The following is an 18,655-nucleotide window of genomic DNA, read 5'->3' as shown; positions in this document are numbered from 1 at the left end:
AGTATATAATGGAATGTAATAACTGACTTTTTAAGAATTGTGTAGATTGCAAACAACTGACTACAAGACCTCATTGATTGGGACTTGACAACGACTTTACTTTGGCAGCTGGGCTGAGGCTGATGTACGGCCTAAAATGGATTGTTACAGTGAGAACTGCATGAAACATAATAATGCATAGAAGACATTAAAGAAAAAAAAAATACACATTCACGGTTTTATTGCCAACAGTCATACAGAATGATGATAACTCATACAACCAAAGATTAAATCTGTAAACATTGTTTGGACTCATTTTTTTGTTTTATTCATTTTTTTTTCATTTTTTTTTTTTTTACTTGTTCCAAAATGTGTTTTTGTGATCCTTCTGACAAAGATTCATATTCAGAATTTGGAAATTAGAGAGAAAAAACTTGAATCTCAAGCAGCAACACACAGCAGTGCGAACACACAACCTGGAGTGAACGCGCATGCCCATGAAGGTTCAGCTATTGCACTTTGAAGAAAAAACACCATTGGTACAAATAAAAGGCACATTTTCATCAACAGAAATCTGGAAAAGCCATGTTCTATTTTGACTCCCTACTGTATGTGGGTGTTTAGTGTACTCTAAATTCTTACGCTAGATAATTACTGTAATGGCAGATTCACATGTGAGTTTGAGGGACATGCGCGGATTTCAAGTAAATATTTGGCCCAGTGTATTCAGTACTAATTCTCAGATTTGTTCTGTCTCCCAAAGTGAATGAACAACAGACATCTGCCCAACAGAACTAAGAATTGGTCTAAACACTCTTTAATAAACTGCCACAAGTAGTGGACAGTTGGACGTTTCTAGGAGTAGACAGAGTTGGGAGGTAGATGGATCTGTGTGACTCAGTGGTTGAATTGGGCTGGTGCTGACTGGTGCAGAGTACTGGCGCCTCAAATGTTCTTCTGCTTGAGTACAGACGTCTCTTGTAGAATACCAGCTCTAAAATACAGCGAAATTGGGTACTGACACCTTTTTTTAATTCCACTTCAAACACCGGTCACACTGTCCTTTACCAATCGGAGTCAACTTTACTCAGAGACTGTTGTGAGACGCTAGGTGCATGTTCATCTCCTCTTGCAGCAAAATACAGGTACGGTACCATACATTACAGCTGTCTTGTCAAAGTTATTGGAAACAGACTGGTTTTGGTTCAATCCTTATACATTTCAAATACTGCAGTGCATCTGTGTCGCATGTTACCGGGGTTACGGGCAATGTTCATAGTATTCTGTACTTGAAAGAGAGAAACATATTTTCCGATTCTCATGTTTCAATACAAAAACAGGGTTGTCTGCACTAAAAAGGTGATCTAATTAGCTTAATTTTTTCAATAAATCATACCATACAGGTAGAGTACTGACGCCTGCACTCAGCAGCTGACCCAATCATGCCCTGACGCAGCAAGGACGGTGCATGTCCCACATTTAAAATAGCAACAGAAATAACAACGAAGTGAGCTAATTCAAATAGGTTTTTTTAGTGCGGACCACCCTGTTTTTGTTTATGTTTTGGTTTTACGCAACAACCAAACAATCTCTAAGCAACAAAGCTGGGAGAGAGCGATAGTTTTTAATTAAAAAGTTGTTACAACCGTAACTTTTAGATCAAGTTGGCCATTTTATCCAGGCAATTACTGTAATAACTGTTCCAAGTATCCTGTGTATAATTCAATGTAGATCTGAATAAGTCTAAATAACTCACATCACACAGCTCTAATGGTAATTCCCCATGTGTTATTACAATAGTTACATTATAAAGATAATTCAATTATACCCAGTTATGTAAATGAAGTCTAATTGGAGAGGTAAATGGCCCTTTTAATCACAGTGTACAAGCTTTTCTGTGATGACCATTCTGTCATGTCAATAGACCTAAGTAATCCATACATTAACAAAGTAGACAATTTATAATCAATATTGTGTAATACCATTAAGATAAAGTGATCTGATATCATAACATTCTATTAGGGGTGCACTAGGTGAAATCAAGAGGATTTTTCTAAATCAACCCCTTCAGTATAGTGATTACGCATTGGTGAATTGTTCCTCATACGATTAACACAGATAATCTAAAGTTCTGATTGTGCTATTCATTTGTGATCATTCGTCAAATAATATAACTTTTAAGTCCACGATAAAGCCAGAAACGCCATAAATGATTGTGAATATCCATTGCATGATTCAAGCCCCAAACTAATTGACTACACACCCAGTTTAAAGAAGGATCCAGAAAACCAATTAAGAAATCTTTTGAAAAGCATAAATATTTTACAGTGTGAGCATACACAAGCACCTCTCCAAGGGCTTCAAGGTCTACGAACAATGTCCACAAGAACAGTTGATTTTCAAGTCATGCGACCGCAGTGACACAAGAGAAAGGACTTCATAAAAAATGTCGTTATCTTTAAAGCCATGTTGACAGCACTATGAGGGGCATGGGGTCGTGACCCAACACACTGTGACTACTGGAAAGCAAACACATTCACGTCTTTTTCCCATAAAAGCAGAATCGTCGGTGACCGGGCGACCGGCACGCTAGCTGCGATAAAGGACGAATCCTAAAATAGTATAAACAGCATTTTTCAAATAGTTGTTTCCTCCAACTCTTTACCAGTGACTGTGTAAATCGGGTTGTGCTTGATAGACAAAACTAAAATTTCGGGTTTATTCTAAAATACTCTTTTTTCCCCTTCTTGAGGTCGATTTGCGCTTCGTCTAAACTACTAACAGTTGTCTTTTTTTTTTCTTCTTTTTTTTTTTAAACACCAAATCAACACATATGTCCAAATGCACCTATATGTCTTCTCAAAAATATAGCATTTCAATCGTCACAACAAAATAATAACAGTTCTATAAATCATGTCATTTTTATCAGCGATAAATATCATATCTTCCTGTGCGGACATACTGAAGGGGAGCCCCTCACATCATATCCAAGACACTGTCATCTCAAGAACCTCTGAACAATAATATATTCTCTGTCTTCATCTTCAAGTTTCAGGTTGGAGGGAGGCCGGCCTCGGCCTCGCCTCGGCCTCGGCCTCAGCCTCCGCCTCGCCTCGGCCTCGCCTTCCCATCAGGCATTGCACGCGTCACTGTTTCCTCCCGACCGGCTGCTTCAGACACAGTTCACTTCCGGCGGACACGATGGGCAAGCTGTTGTCACGGTGATGGCCAATGAGGTGGCTGATGCTGTCAAATATGTGATCTTTTGTCCGTACCTTTTCCAAAAGATAAAAGAGGAATTAATGTTTTGGTCATGAATGTGACCGTCGCTTAAAGAGGCAAACGTCTCTTTCACATTCTCTTTTTTTTTTTCCTCTCTCTCTTTTTTTTTTTTTTTTTTTTTGCGTTCTCTCTCTTTCTCTCACACATACAGTACCAGTCAAAGGTTTGGACACACCTTGCCAAGAGTGTGCAAAGCTGTCATCAAAACAAAAGGTGGCTTCATTGAAGAATCTAAAATATAAACCATATTCTGGTTTGTTTAACACTTTTTTGTTTACTACATAATTCCATATGTGTTCCTTCATAGTTTTGATGTCTTCAGTATTAATCTACAATGTAGAAAATAATAAAAATAAAGAAAAACCTTTGAATGAGAAGGTGTGTCCACACTTTTGACTGGTACTGTACATCCCCCCCTCCCTCCCTCCCTCCCCCTCTCTCACCGTGCCCTCAGGGTCCACCAGCAGCAGGTGTTTGGCCAGGCCGTTGTGCATGCCCGTCAGGACGTAGGAGCCAGGGTTGGTGGTGCTCTTCCTCACCAGGAAGTCCCCGTCCTCCTGCAGCAGCTCCTCGGCGTCCCGCCGGCTCATCTCGCCGTGGTACCACGCCTGGCCCTCCAGCTCCTCCTGGGCCCGGAACGCCGCCGAGCGCACCAGCAGCGGGCTGGAGTTGTCCACCGACGCCGCCTTGTGCAGGCCAGGAACCTGAGACTGGTTCAGGATGGCATCCTCAAAAGGCTCTGGGGGTGGAGGAGGATGGGCGTTAGCTTAGCATGAGGTCTGTGAAACAATGGTATGTAATATACGGTAAGGAGTAAGGTGTGATATGATATGATATCCTAAAGATAGGTTCTAATTCCAGTTATTAGCGTGCGTGTGTGGAGGAAGCTACGGAAATATGGCAGTGAATGGCCCTGATGAAGAGAGAAGAACCTGGATAAAGACCCTGCTGTTCTGTGGATAACCACCATGTCACCTTCCATTGAGACAAAGATGTAAGGCGCATACCTCCTCTGAGTAACGCAGAGCAACGTGGCATGTATGTAATTTGTATGTCAGATCACCCGTACGGGGAGGGTGTATACATGTAGCCCTCAGGTGAGTGGGAAGCCATGCACCGACATTAACTGTGTCTCCGGGGACTTCTTCCCTTTGTCTCCCAACTGACATGATGTTATTAAAACCCCAGGGTGAAACAATAGCCGAAGCACCTCTGTAATTACTCTCTCCTGATTGGAGTAGGCTGGCGTTAGCAATTAGCGGTTAGCGGTTAGCGCGGCAGTTGTTCTTACTCATGTCGAAGAGGTCTTTCCTGGGGCTGTCCGTGCCCTCGGCCAGGCTGTCCGACTCAGCCTGCAGCACGGCCAGCACCTGGGCGTCGATCTGCTGCGTGTTCACGTAGGTCGGTGCCTCCCCTGTTTTTGGTACTTGACTCTTCCCCTCAGGCAGACTGTATATGTCACAAGATCCTAAACACGGGAGAAACAGTCAGAACAAGTGTTGTACTCTATATTTTCCTCAATACATCATTGGAAACACACTGAGACCAAGGCCTCTTTTGCAGGTGCACCCTAACCCTGTCCACAATATCAATACAATTAGAAAACAACACAAAAAAATACACAGTAAAAGTACACAGTGAAATACAGAAATCAATACATCATATAGATCCATTTAGGTCCATTTAGCTCTTAGCAGAGTAGCCTAGCCAGGGCCTCAGCAGCTCTCACCTATTCATGTGTTTTTCAACACAATGAGCATCTTTAGTGGGCTTCATAGCTGCACACTGAGGTCCCCTTACCCTGTTGGATGAGGACAGCCCTCTTCTCCTCTCCCCTGCTCTCCCCACAGTGCCGGCCCTGGTAGTAGGTCTGGTCCCCCCCAGCCCCGGGGCCCGGCTGACACACAGAGGGAATACACCATGAGTCACAGACGCATACAAAAACTCTTTTTCTGCACTGTCCTTTATGCCTTTCTCTGCAGTTTCTTACTCATTGTCCCAAGCAAATCCCAAAGGCTCATATTATTTCCAGCTCAGGAGGATGTTTTGGGTATGTCTTGTGGATGAGGTAGGATGGATGACGTAGGTCCAGGATGATGTAGGACAGATGAGGAAGGATGGATGAGATGGGGTGGATGACGTAGGACGGGTGATCTGGGACATGAGATGGGGTGGATGGATGAGGCAGAGGATGAAGTACGGTGGATGAGGCGGGATGGATAATGAAGGTGACACAGGGTGGATGAGGCAGGCCTACGGTGCAGCGAGCCTGTACCTGGGTGCCCTCGGCCTGGCCTGCTGCCAGCCTGGTGTCGATGAAGCCTCCAGGGGGCGGCATCTTGCCAGGGATGTTGTTGTAGTAGGGATGATCTGCGGGCTCCTCATCTTCCTCTGTCCACACAGACTCCTCCATGTTCAGCACCCTGTCACACATCAACGACAGCACTGTGACACAACTCAGCCAGGACGGTTACGCCGGTTTAATCATTGTTTAAAATGGTGATACATTTAAGTTTGCCGTAATCGGAAGGCTCCACTCTGTATAGCTCCCTGCCTGAAGTTTAACAACATAAAATACAGAATAACACAAGGCAGGGAGCCCCTGGTTAAATACAGAATAACACAAGGCAGGGAGCCCCTGGTTAAATACAGAGCGGGTGGAGGCTGGAACGACCACTAAATAATACTCTCATAGCCAGTGGCATCACACTGTTTAACCATGGTATTAACGGGCCCAAAGTGTGCCAAGAAAATATTCCCCACACCATTCCACCACCTCCACCATGAGAAGGTGTACAGGTGTTCCTAATAAAGTGTTTGATGAGTGCATATATATATTATAATTTTTTTTACATTATTAACATTCTATTTTTCTTTCCATGGTAATTTCCATGACGGTATCGTGTCAGTGTTTGTCGGCAGGGTCCTACCTGTCGTGTACGGAGGACAGCTTGCTGGAGGGACACTGGAGGTACTGCTGGAAGCGGAGGTCGAAGGCCTGACCGATGGTGCTGATCACATCCTGGGCCAGCCCATCAGCGCACTCCAGGATATGACACGCTGGAAGAGGGCGGGACCACAGGTCAAATGTCAAATGGTCCTCTGTGCCTCAGTTGGTAGAGCGTGTCGCTAACAACGCTTAGGTTGTGGGTTTGATTCCCGCTGGGACCATATATACTGAAATGTATGAACTCACTGCAATGTAAGTCGCTTTGGATTAAAGCGTCAGCTAAATGGCTTATTATAAATACCAACAGGATAGACAATCACTTATGTTTTACAGCTTTCTACTGGGTGTGGTTTCCAGTGGGGTACAGTCGTTTTTTTGTAGCTATGATGCAGGTGATTGATGGTGATGACTGCTAACTATGTTGATAATGACGCCTCAAACTCATGAACAAGTTTATTGAAACATAAAAATAGCAACAACCCAGCAGAGGGCCGTGGCTTCAGATTTCCAGATTTTAATGCTTCTGGCGTGAGTACCTTGGATACTGGAGAATGTACGTGGAATGGAATTTCTCCATAGGGGTGCAAATCAATTCCTGTACTGACTGGAATTTTGTTGAAGTTGATGCCAACTCTAGTACATATAGTCAGGCCCTGTGACTGTTGGTCCTCCTGTGACTGTGAGTGCCCCTGTGACTGTAGGTCCCCCTGTGACTGTGAGTTCCCCTGTGACTGTGAGTTCCCAGTGACTGTGAGTCCACCTGTGACTGTGAGTCCCCCTGTGACTGTGAGTCCCTCTGTAACTGTGAGTTCCCAGTGACTGTGAGTCCCCCAGTGACTGTGAGTCCCCCAGTGACTGTGAGACCCCCTGTGACTGTGAGTCCCCCCAGTGACTGTGAGTCCCCCAGTGACTGTGAGTCCCCCTGTGACTGTGAGTCTCCCTGTGACTGTGAGTTCCCAGTGACTGTGTACAGTACAGTAACCACATCACTGCTGGAGTAAAACCAGTGAAGGAGAGCTTCCTACCTCTTCGGTTAACAGGATCTTTCGCTACATATGCAACATAATCAGTCGTGTCCTGTAGCGGGCAGGAAAAGACAGTCAGCAAGACAGCATTTGGAGAAGAAAGCATACTGTGCATATTCATATGTAGTGCATTAAATAACATGATTACACCATGCACACTCCAGTCCTGATTACACAAGCAACAATCCATAGATGTGTCAAAACACTCGTTTTCATTAATGACATAGATATTATAACGCAGTCTTAAAAAACTAAAACATAAAAGCTACTTACTGGATCTCCGCCTGATGCAAAGGAGATGGACTGCATATGGTGATTGGCTATGATCTATCAAAATGACAGACAGACGCTCATCAATCAGTGAAGTGAGACCGAGGAGTTGTTTGAGGTTCAATAAACACTGAACAGATCATTCTGCTGCAGATCATGGGTGTTTCTATCTATTTCACTTACAATTACATTTGTAATATCGTTTTCCAAAAGTGGCTTGAAAAGGTATATTTTGCATATGAAAAGACGGCCTTGGAGCAGTCATTCCTTGGTTCTGCTGTGTAGAACCAAGTAGTTAGTAGTGTGTACTGGAAATGCAATATGTTAATACTACATTACAGCCACATTATATACAATACTATACTGTGTTATAGGCTTCATAACTGAGCTCGTTCCGTTACATGTATCATTACGATATGATGTTCGACACTTTATTGACAATTTGCATGGAAATTCATGTTGTGAAGTCAGCGTACATACAAATACACAATCAATCAACGCTGGGAAGTAATCACACTATTCCCCTATGCCATGCATCTAACCCATCCCCCATTCTGACCCACGACCCTACGACCCTACGACCCTATGACCCTATGACCCTCTGTCCCTATGACGCACTGTTCAACAGCCTGTTGGCTGTAGGAATGATGCAGCAGCTGGCCCTGCTCCCGTTCTTACTACAGGAGTGTTGAATGAGGAATGGTATCAGACGTTGTAAGGCTCGGAACAGAATGAGGAATGGTATCAGACGTTGTAAGGCTCGGAACAGAATGAGGTATGGAACCAGACGAGTAGAAGACGGGCTCCTTGTAATGAAAAAAAACCCCCAAAAAAACGTGTTTGACACCATTCATTACCTCATTCCGTTCCATGCATTTACAATGAGCCCGTCCTCCGATTTCTACCTCCACCGGCCTCCCCTGATACAACACTACACTATGTAGTGGTCTTCATCCCGGAGCCCTTTCCGTTGGTGTTGAACTCATAGACACAGACTGCTATAGAACTGTTGAACAACATCGGTCGATCTGTGGTTGAACAACACAGGTCTATCTGTGGTTGAACAACACAGGTCTATCTGTGGTTGAACAACAGGTCTATCTGTGGTTGAACACCACGGTCTATCTGTGGTTGAACAACAGGTCTATCTGTGGTTGAACACCACGGTCTATCTGTGGTTGAACAACAGGTCTATCTGTGGTTGAACAACAGGTCTATCTGTGGTTGAACAACATCGGTCTATCTGTGGTTGAACAACATCGGTCTATCTGTGGTTGAACAACATCGGTCTATCTGTGGTTGAACCGTGGTTGAGCCGCTCACCTGTTTGGAGTCTGGCGTCATCAGGTTGAGGCTGCTGGTGGAGATGTTCAGGTTGATGGTCATCCCAGCAAACTGGAGGTTGCTCTTCCCTAGGATGTTGGACAGAGCTTTAGATGGAGGCTAGGAGAGAGACGCAGGTAGAAGAGCAGTTAGACCTCAGGCACATACTGTACACAGCAACGTACAGTTCATCAGACACTGTACAGTTCATCAGACACTGTACAGTTCATCAGACACTGTACATTTCATCAGACACTGTATATTTCATTAGACACTGTACATTTCATCAGACACTGTATATTTCATTAGACACTGTACATTTCATCAGACACTGTATATTTCATCAGACACTGTATATTTCATTAGACACTGTACATTTGATCTTTTAGATACTGAATTCACCAAAAAAAGATGTTGTGGATTAAGAGAATTATACTGATAAAGACAAACACACTGGAACTATGTGCTATCAGGGGAGGCCGGTGGAGGTAGGAATCGGAGGACGGGCTCGTTGTAATGCGTGGAACGGAATGAGGAATGGTGTCAAACACGTGTGGTATCAGCGTGTGTTTGATACCATTCCTCATTCCATCCCACGCATTACAACGAGCCCGTCCTCTGACTTCTACCTCCACCGGCCTCCCCTGATGTGCATACCCAGTACACGAGTATAACATGATGAATACTTCTTCACACCGTAAGATGTTGTCATGTCAGCTTTATCCTGTATAACACTGGAGACGGAGCGTCTATAGGCTCCAGGGGGACACTCCAGTCCTTTATCATTCATCATAATGCTGCTGCAATGTTCCTAATAGCCGACACTTTGGTCATAACCGTTCTGTCTTACCAGCGGTACTTAGCAGTAATTTAGTGCTATATCCTCCCTTGACATTTGAACATGCAGTCCCGAGCTTCACACCCCACAGTAAGAGAACACAGGCTCCTCACACACTCACACTCACACTCACACACACATACACACACACACACACACACTCTCTCTCTCTCACACACACAGACTCTGCTGGATCCAGATCTCCAGCTCAGCCTCCTGATTAGTGATATTCTGCACTACATGAGTCACTGAGCGTGCAGTGTGCATCGTGGGCTGGATCGACTCCCACGCACACAGTCCCACACCTCCAGCCCTCCCCCTCTTCCTCTCTCTCTCTCCCTCCCTCTATCTTTCTCCTTCTTTCTCTCTCTCTCTCTGTGAGGAGACAGAGATACTCTCTCTGTCTTTCTCTCTCTGTGTGAGGAGACGATCTCTCCATTTTCCTCTCTTTGTCCCTCCCCCTCACTCTCTTTCTCTCTCTCTCTCTCTCTCTCTCGTCCACTCTCCATTCCTCCCTCTCTTTCCACCCCTTTCTCTTTCCATCCATCCATCCATCCATCCATCCCCCTCTCTCTCTGTGTGAGAGACATGTGGTTGTACCTTTCTCTTCCGCTGTGCTCCTTTAGCACCTGGGACGGCCTCACACACCGAGCTGATGGCCTCTCTGGAGAGAAGAGGGACACAAGGGCAGGGTGGTGATTCTACCGTTCCAGAGAAAACCATCCAAGGGTAGCTAGCTAGCTACGTAGCAACAGCCTTACGGTTCAGAGAGACGCAGGAGAAATATGTGTATAAAAACCTGGCTGTCTTTGTTACCGTGAGCCAACACAGCTCTCCCCTCAGTATTTGATCAAAGTGAATGGTTTAAGCACATGGCATTCATGAACACAGATGATATAATACAAGCACAATGCAGAATATATTTGATATGCTAACAGTATGTGTATACGTAAAGGACGAACAGTTCAAAGTTGTTAGTCCGACGTTTTCATATCTAAACCCAAGTGACGGAAATAGGTCCGGACGTCTTTTTTATGAATCTCAGCGTTCCTCTGGGACATCATTGTTGTGTTAGTTACATGCATTAGCATATTTGTTTTCAGGCCCATATTTGATGTTTTCTGTCAAGCAGAGCGCATCAAGCCTGTCAGGGGTCTGTTCTGTTATCAAGGCTGATAAATAACCCTGGAGAAGCTATAAATGAACATCTTAATGTCAGATTGTTGTGATTTTACAGCAACGGCCCCAATGACGTGACAGAGATATGTATTTTTACCGCTGTCTTTGGAGATAAATGAAACATTACACCCAATGCTTTTTGGGAGCGGAAGTCTATAAATAGCCTATAATGTGAGACAAATCTTTCTCCAGTCAATGGAGGGTAATACTGCATGGCCCAATAGCACTCTAGCGCTAACACTGCCGACTCCAAGGAAGTCAGGCAGAAAAGTGGACGTGACACACCGTATTCACAGCAGCCTCTCTGCCTCTCTCTCTCTCTCTCTGCCTCTCTCCCTCTCTCTCTCTCTCTCTCTGCCTCTCTCTCTCTCTCTCTCTCTGCCTCTCTCTCTCTGTCTCTCTCTCTCTCTCTCTCTCTCTCTCTCTCTCTCTCTCTCTCTCTCTCTCTCTCTCTGCCTCTCTCTCTCTCTCTCTCTCTCTCTCTCTGCCTCTCTCTCTCTCTCTCTCTCTGCCTCTCTCTCTCTGTCTCTCTCTCTCTCTCTCTCTCTCTCTCTCTCTCTCTCTCTGTCTCTCTCTCTCTCTCTCTCTCTCCCTCTCAGAACCTCCTCCCCACATGCTCCATGTCGCCTTGTTATTCAATAAACAATGTAACAGGCCTTCTTCTTCTTCTTCTGAGGTGTTTTCGGTAGGATTCGTTGTCTCCGGGAAGGGAATGCTTTCTCACCTCGTTATTTGCGATCGCGTGTGGAAATCGAGTGACCTCATCGACCGGAGGACCTCGATGCAGCCCAGATACTAGAAGAAGAGAAGAAGACAGTGATTTGGTGGTATACAGGTTCAGATGTGGTTCTGTTGTGGCAAACAGGTTTAGTCCATGGTGCTGGTTCTGAACCCACTGGTTGTGGTTAGATAACAGATATCAAAAAAACAACCTTTGACGTAACACATAATGTAGTGGTCAAAACAACACCGATGTCAACTCTATAAGCAGCCATTGTTGTAGTCTAAGGAGCTGGAGCAAGCACCCGAACTACAGGGCCCAAGGCAGGTTAGCGTAAGCACAGTGGACTACAAGAACCAGAGGTCATTGGCTCTTACAGAGACACACCTGTTAGTGCAGCATGATCCAATTAATCTAATTGTCTTCCTATCCCATGCAGTAAAACATCCACCCACATACCTACTCTGACTAATATCACTGGCAGAGAACATTTTGTCCTGGGAAAAAAAAAGAGAGAGATGAGTTTCCCTCATCCTCAGACAGACTCATACAGTGGCCTTAAACAAACAGGGAAAACAACAAGTATTTTGAGTATGTCTGGTGGTTAACCCCTGTACCGTGCCTTCAGGAAGTATTCAGACCCCTTCACTTTTTACACATTTTGTTGCGTCATAGACTCCATTTTTTTTGCCATCAATCCACACACGAGATCCCATAATGACAAAGTGAAAACATATTTTTAGGAATGGTTTTGCGAATTTCTTAAAATTTAAGTACAGAATACCTCATGTACATGACACATGCTATGACACTCTTAAAATGAGCTAAAATGTCTTCAACAAGTCACTCAACAAGTTGAATTCAGTCCAAATGAGTGCAAGGATAACAGTTCACGTGATTTTGGAATTTGGTGACAAACATACCCAGAACTTGATGCAGCACCACTATTCTTCACACGAGAGATGGTGCGGAAACTGCATTGCATGTGATGGATTTGCACCAAACTTAATGCTTTGTAGTAAAACCAAATAAACACATTTCCAGCCACTTTATTTGTTGTATCACTTGAATTCATTGTTGCACAATTACACAATTATGGATATGAGAGAGATTATTTTTTATTATTATATATTATATATTATTTTCCATTAAGGGATTCTTTTTGGCCACTTGGTTAGAGACCAATTTTGTAGAGTGACTGAGATGATGTTGTCCCATCGACTGTGCTTTTTCCTCTCAACCATTCAACTTTGTAGATTTGTGTAAGTCTCCCCAGGCCTCAGGGTCGCATTCCTGAGCAGTTTTGTTCAGTTTGTAATGACAACCTGATCCACACAGTGTGTAATTCATTCCTATGCAAATCAGAGACCCTATAAAAACAAAGATATTAATTCCAAAATTACATGAACTATTATCCTTGCATTAAGATGGACTTAATTCAACTTATTGAGTGATTTGTTGATGACATTTTTGCATTTTAGCTAATTTTAAGAGTGTCATAGCAAAGGGTCTGAATACTTATGTCCATGAGGTACTTCTGTATTTCAATTTGAATACATTTACTGAAATTTCAAAAAACGTGTTTTCGCTTTGTCATTCTGGGGTATTGTGTGTGGATTGACGGCAAATTATTTTAAAATGTGGAAAAAGTGAAGGGGTCTGAATACTTTCCAAAGGCACGGTATAGTGGTCAAAGGTGAGGCAGGATGCTGACTTGAACAGCTTATACTGAAACCAGGATGTGGTCAGGTCACAGTGATTATGTGGATAAACGGAGGAACAGTCCTTGACATTTGTGTATATTTTTTTGAAAGAGCCATGCTGTACATTCTAAAGCATGTGAAGGAGAGGGCAACAAAGGAAGAGGATAGTTAAATGGTGTTTATCGGGTGAAGAACCTGCTCTAATGTCTGGAAGCTATGTTACACTCCTAGAAAAGATGTTCTAAAAGGGTTCTTCATTTGTCCCCATAGGGGTTAGATGTTCCATATAGAACCCTTTTCACAGAAGGTTCTAAATGAAACCCTAAAGGGTTCAACATGGAACCCAAAAGGGTTCTTCAATTGGTTCCCCTATGGGGACAAATGAAGAACCCTTTTAGAACCCTTTTTTCTAAGAATATATTCAAACCACTGAGAGGACTCAGAGCCACTTCAGGCAGGGTAAATATGCCTGGGGAATAAACTCATAAATGTAATATAAATAATAAACAGTAGTGGCTATAACATATACAGCTGGAAAGCAATGGACCTATAATTATTTAACCAAGAGGTCACATCATGTTCTACAGTACTGCATTCAATATAACAACAACAATGAAGTTGAGGTAATGCTTTGGCAGTGCTGTGTCTACCAGGGGAGGCTGTTGGAGGAAGGGCTTGCTGTAGTGCATAAAATAGAATGAGGAATGGTATCAAACATACGGAATGGAATGAGGAATGGTATCAAACATACGGAATGGAATGTGGAATGGTATCAAACATATAGAATGGAATGTAGAATGGTATCAAACATATGGAATGGAATGAGGAATGGTATCAAACATACAGAATGGAATGAGGAATGGTATCATTAAACTCACACATTTCCTCATTCCATTCCATGCATCACAATGAACCCGTCCTCTCCCTCCACCAGCCTGCTCTGGGACCAGTATATCAAAACTTTTCTGATCGGATTTCGGCAATCGGATTGGATTACAGAATAGGGTATTTAAAAACCGAAAAATGAGATTCTGATCATTGGGATTGGGATTTGGTAATCCAATCTGACCTTTATTCAAGATTAAATGTTGATTTTGTGAAACTTAAAACACAAAGGTAGTGATTAGGATAGTGCCGAAAATCAGGATAATCTTCATCCTGCTGGAAGGGTGGATTCAGGGTGGATTTAGAAGGTAAAAGGCACTATAAGCAAGACATTGTAATGTAAATCAAAGGTGGGGATGTTCTGAACAAATTATTTTGATCTAAAATACAGGTTAGTAATATTATTTAATGTAGCATGAGTTATCCAGTGAGATGTATAATTTTGTCAGTCTGTTATATTCTGAGTTGCAGTTGCATTGCAGTTAATACATTTACTTACAAGTGATAAAAAAAAGTGTTTTCTTTTCTTAAGCTACCTTTCTTCATGTAGTTCACTCACGTCTTTTTGACTGAACAAATTGTCGTAACATTACCTCACCCAGTAGATGGCAAGATAGAGGCCTATTCCCAGCATAAAAAAAATCTTGTGGTATCTTGATCAGAATAATCCTATCAGATCATTTTCTGAAATACCGGCTCAAAATCTGCCAGATCAATCTGATCCTGGAAAGCAAAAAAGGGGATTACAGAATCCAGATCTTTCTGATCCAGATTAAAAGTTTAGAAATACTGGGCCCTGGTGCCTAAAACTGAATCACCGTGTTGCACACCGAGTGTCAACCGAAAGAGACGGTGCCAAGAAAGCAGCCGGCCCACATGCTTTCTCCAACCTCACACTGAATGAGTCAGAAACAGCTCAAATAATCACAATAATTGAGCAACAAAGCGACTAAAATCCAACGAAACATGAAACATCTCTAAAACTGGAACAACAAAAAACAAATCAAATTGTCAGCAACCAAATTAGAAAACAAAAATGTTTAACATGTCAAATGTACCGCACGTCATCTTACTGTATGTGGACTCTTATTGAATCTGAAGTGCACTGACACAATTCAGATTATGATTTACTGTGTGTAAACAATAAATCCTGTCAGGTTGTCGGCCAATGTGGTCCTCCTACTGCCAAAAAAGAGAGATAATCTGTAATCTTCAAACATCACCATTGGCCACAATGAGAACATTTCTCATGTCCGCCATTGTTGACATGTGACCTACAGTACCTTGTTTACCGTACTGTGGTTCTTTCACACCTATCGCCAAAGAGACCCTCTCCCTCAGTTACCAGGGGACCCATCCACCATCTCTACACCCTATACCAGGGGAGGCTGGTAGAGGCAGGAATTGGAGGACAGGCTCCTTGTAATGCACGGAACGGAATAGGGAACGGTATCAAACACGTGTGTCACATGCATTATAATGAGCCCGTCCTCCGATTTCTACCTCCACCAGCCTCCCCTGGTATCTATAGGTTATAGTGTACACCTGTCTGTATGTATACCTAGATAGAGGCCGGGTTTTATCTCTCCCCTGCCTTCCCTTGTCTTATCTTCATTCAGACAGCAGCCTCCTCCCATTGTTCTTCCTCTCAGTGGCCAAGAGGACACCGTACGGCCAACAGGGTTAGAGCAGCGTGACGTCGTCACCGTCTTTATCGGATGCTGTCATTCTGACCACACATCAACACACGTCACACGTCAACCCCTTCTGAAATCTATATCAGGATCAATGACGGTTATGAATGTCTGTCAGTAAGAGTAGGGTTAGGGTTAGGGTTAGGGTTAGGGTTTCCCTAAAGATAACCCACTTGAAGTACGACAGTAATGTATCGTAGGCTAAGAAAGTGCGTATAACGTGTACACACGTTCAGCGAATCGAATACTGACTTGGCCAGAGTGAGAGTGAACAAGGATTGCTATGGTTACTGGAAAGTATGAAGAAGAACTTGTTAAAGGACTGCTATGAATAAGCCTGCTTTCTCTCTCCCCACCACCTTACGTGCAACATCCACACATCTACAGGAAGTCCTAATATATTAATAACATTAAACACTATTTACTATCACTAGATTTGATCAAATCAACAATGCAAAAGATTGGAAAAAAGGGAAAAAAACAACAACATCATAACAATATTCCTAAATAACCACAAAACGCAAAAAAATGAAAGACGGACGATATTCGAGCCGACGCTCACTAGGGATCTTACAGTACGGTGTCAGCCATACGGTGTCAGCCGTACAGTGTGTGGGATTGAAAAGACAAAGTGTGTACGGAATTTTCAGCAACAACACAGTTGCTTTGAAATAAATGTGAGCGAAAACACTGTCAATGTCAATCATCGTCCTCTTCACCTAATGGTGCGTGATGTGGCAGGGCGGGCACAGGACGCTAATTAAAAGTGCTGCGAGCAGGATTGCATATTGAACTCAATACCACAGACACCGGAAAAGTGGGGGGAAAGGGATCCACTTCCCCTCTGTGGCCACTTTCAACGTATCGACTTGTCTGTGTCCAACACACTGTGCAACTGTTAATGGAATAACATCCAGACATCAGATGTAGCGTTGAGCACCCAGATGCCCTATTTCCCTGTGTGGCACAGTGATGATAGCTAGCTTGTACGTTTGACATACTGTACAGAGGACATTACAAATGTAAATTAAACATGGAAACGGTCAGATACTGTATTTGTCACATGGAAACGGTCAGATACTGCATTTGTCACATGGAAACGGTCAGATACTGTATTTGTCACATGGAAACGGTCAGATACTGTATTTGTCCTTTACATAGAAGGAATGCTAATATACTGGACCAATGCCCACTATCTATTCAATTGAAAAGGATTTGTTCCATTCAGGACTATTTGTTCTAACCACACCTTGAACATATTATCATGTATTACGGCCCATTCACTCCCCTGCAGTCTGGTACCGTGGATACCGACCTACAATGAATAACAAACCCAATTCATGGTTCCAGAGCGGCGGCTGCCGACATGTACCGCCGGGTCGGTGATTGAATACACTTTGTGCTTGGTACAATAAATGTGGTCTCTGAACGGAGATGGAGACAAGCATTGTACTGCATGTCTGATTCCCATTTCCTTGTATCATCAGTATCAAGGGGACAAGCGGCCGTCCATTAGGCTGGGTTAAAAAAAAAACACACACACACACACACACACACACACACACACACACACACACACACACAATACGAGCAAACATGCTGTAACCTGTGCTAAAAATATAAAACGGCAGGGACGGGAATATGTAAAACGGAGATGATGATTAACTCGATAAAAATAAAAGCCCCCAGTGCACATTACATGGCAGGGCTTTTGTTATGGCATCAAAGGCTTTTCCTCCCTCAGGTTTTTTCAGTGATGACCTTCTCTGTTGCCTGAATTATTGAATGACTATTTTCTGGGTCTCGCTCCCCACATAAGCCCTGTGTTCCCGCACCTACACAAGGGCATGTTGACGTGCTCAGGCTACATTGTCTCCTTTTCAAGCTGCTCAGTCATTGAGGGAAAAGAGAGAATGGAGGAGAGGAGAGAGGGGGGAGAAAAAGGGAAAAACCGGAGAGAAAGAAAGAAAGCGAGAGAGAGAGAGACCAACCTTTACAATGTACGTCACTCCAGGACCAGAGATCTTCTCGCTGGAGTGCAGCCATCCTCTGGAGGGTTTATTCACTGGTCCGCCGCTGCTGTTGCCTCCACCACCTCCACTACCACCGCCAGGGCTCCAGTCCTCCCCTCCCTGCTGCGCCTCCTCCAGCCTGCCCTTCTTGCCTGAGCTCATCATGCTGCCTGGGTCCTGCTGGGAGCACGGGGGGCCGCTGGAGGCTGAGCTACAGGAGCTGCCACCGGAGGCTGCTGCAGGCACACTGGGGCCAGGGCTGCCGGAGCCTGAGGAGGAGCCCCCCCCCCCCTGCAGCTTGGACACCGCCAGGTCCTTGACGGCCGAGGGGAGGCTCTTGATTCCCAACAGGCTGCCTGAGTTGGTGAATTTCAGGTTGGACACCTTGTTGATGAGGGTGCAGAGGGTGGTGCCTCCATCGTCCGAGTCGGCGGGGAGCCCCTCGGCCGGAGGAGTGTACGGGGGCTCGGCGGGGGACGCGGGGGCTGCCGAGACCTTGGGGTTCATGGACAGGCCGTGGAGAAGCTCATCGACAGACGTCACTGACTCATTCCTGAAGCGGTTGTATTTGGTACGGTGAAGCATACCCCCCCTCTCCTAGCCTGCCTACAGACACACTGGCAGATGTGGTGCCAAGCGGATTATCCACTCCTTAAACATAGCAAATGCCTTATAGCAATTACAGGCCAGTTGACTGTAATTTTCTCTGTTGAGGTTACAGTGGTGGGCTGCTGAGGCTGAGGCTGTTGCTGGTAGTGCTACCGTTAGGAGAATCCAAGGCTGCAATCCAATCC

The 18,655-nt window shown here is 44.2% G+C and overlaps 1 protein-coding gene across 1 annotated transcript; it reads right to left on the bottom strand.

Annotated features, from left to right (window-relative positions):
* Positions 1–2,458: 2,458 nt before the first annotated feature.
* On the bottom strand, positions 2,459–18,446 carry shc3 (SHC (Src homology 2 domain containing) transforming protein 3; the record flags this gene model as incomplete). Its single annotated transcript, XM_083669438.1, has 12 exons — positions 2,459–3,254; positions 3,705–4,000; positions 4,553–4,729; positions 5,062–5,158; positions 5,537–5,684; positions 6,192–6,321; positions 7,237–7,288; positions 7,510–7,563; positions 8,830–8,949; positions 10,268–10,331; positions 11,571–11,641; positions 17,841–18,446. 12 exons carry the CDS (start codon positions 18,444–18,446, stop codon positions 3,126–3,128), a joined length of 1,944 nt encoding a protein of 647 aa, XP_083525564.1. The 3' UTR covers positions 2,459–3,125.
* Between the last annotated feature and the right edge of the window lie 209 nt (positions 18,447–18,655).

The sequence above is a fragment of the Argentina silus genome (assembly GCF_951799395.1).
Source record: "Argentina silus genome assembly, chromosome: 5".
Classification (NCBI taxonomy): Eukaryota; Metazoa; Chordata; class Actinopteri; order Argentiniformes; family Argentinidae; genus Argentina; species Argentina silus.
Note: the sequence above shows the minus strand (reverse complement) of the source record. Positions and strands in the feature narration are given on the sequence as shown.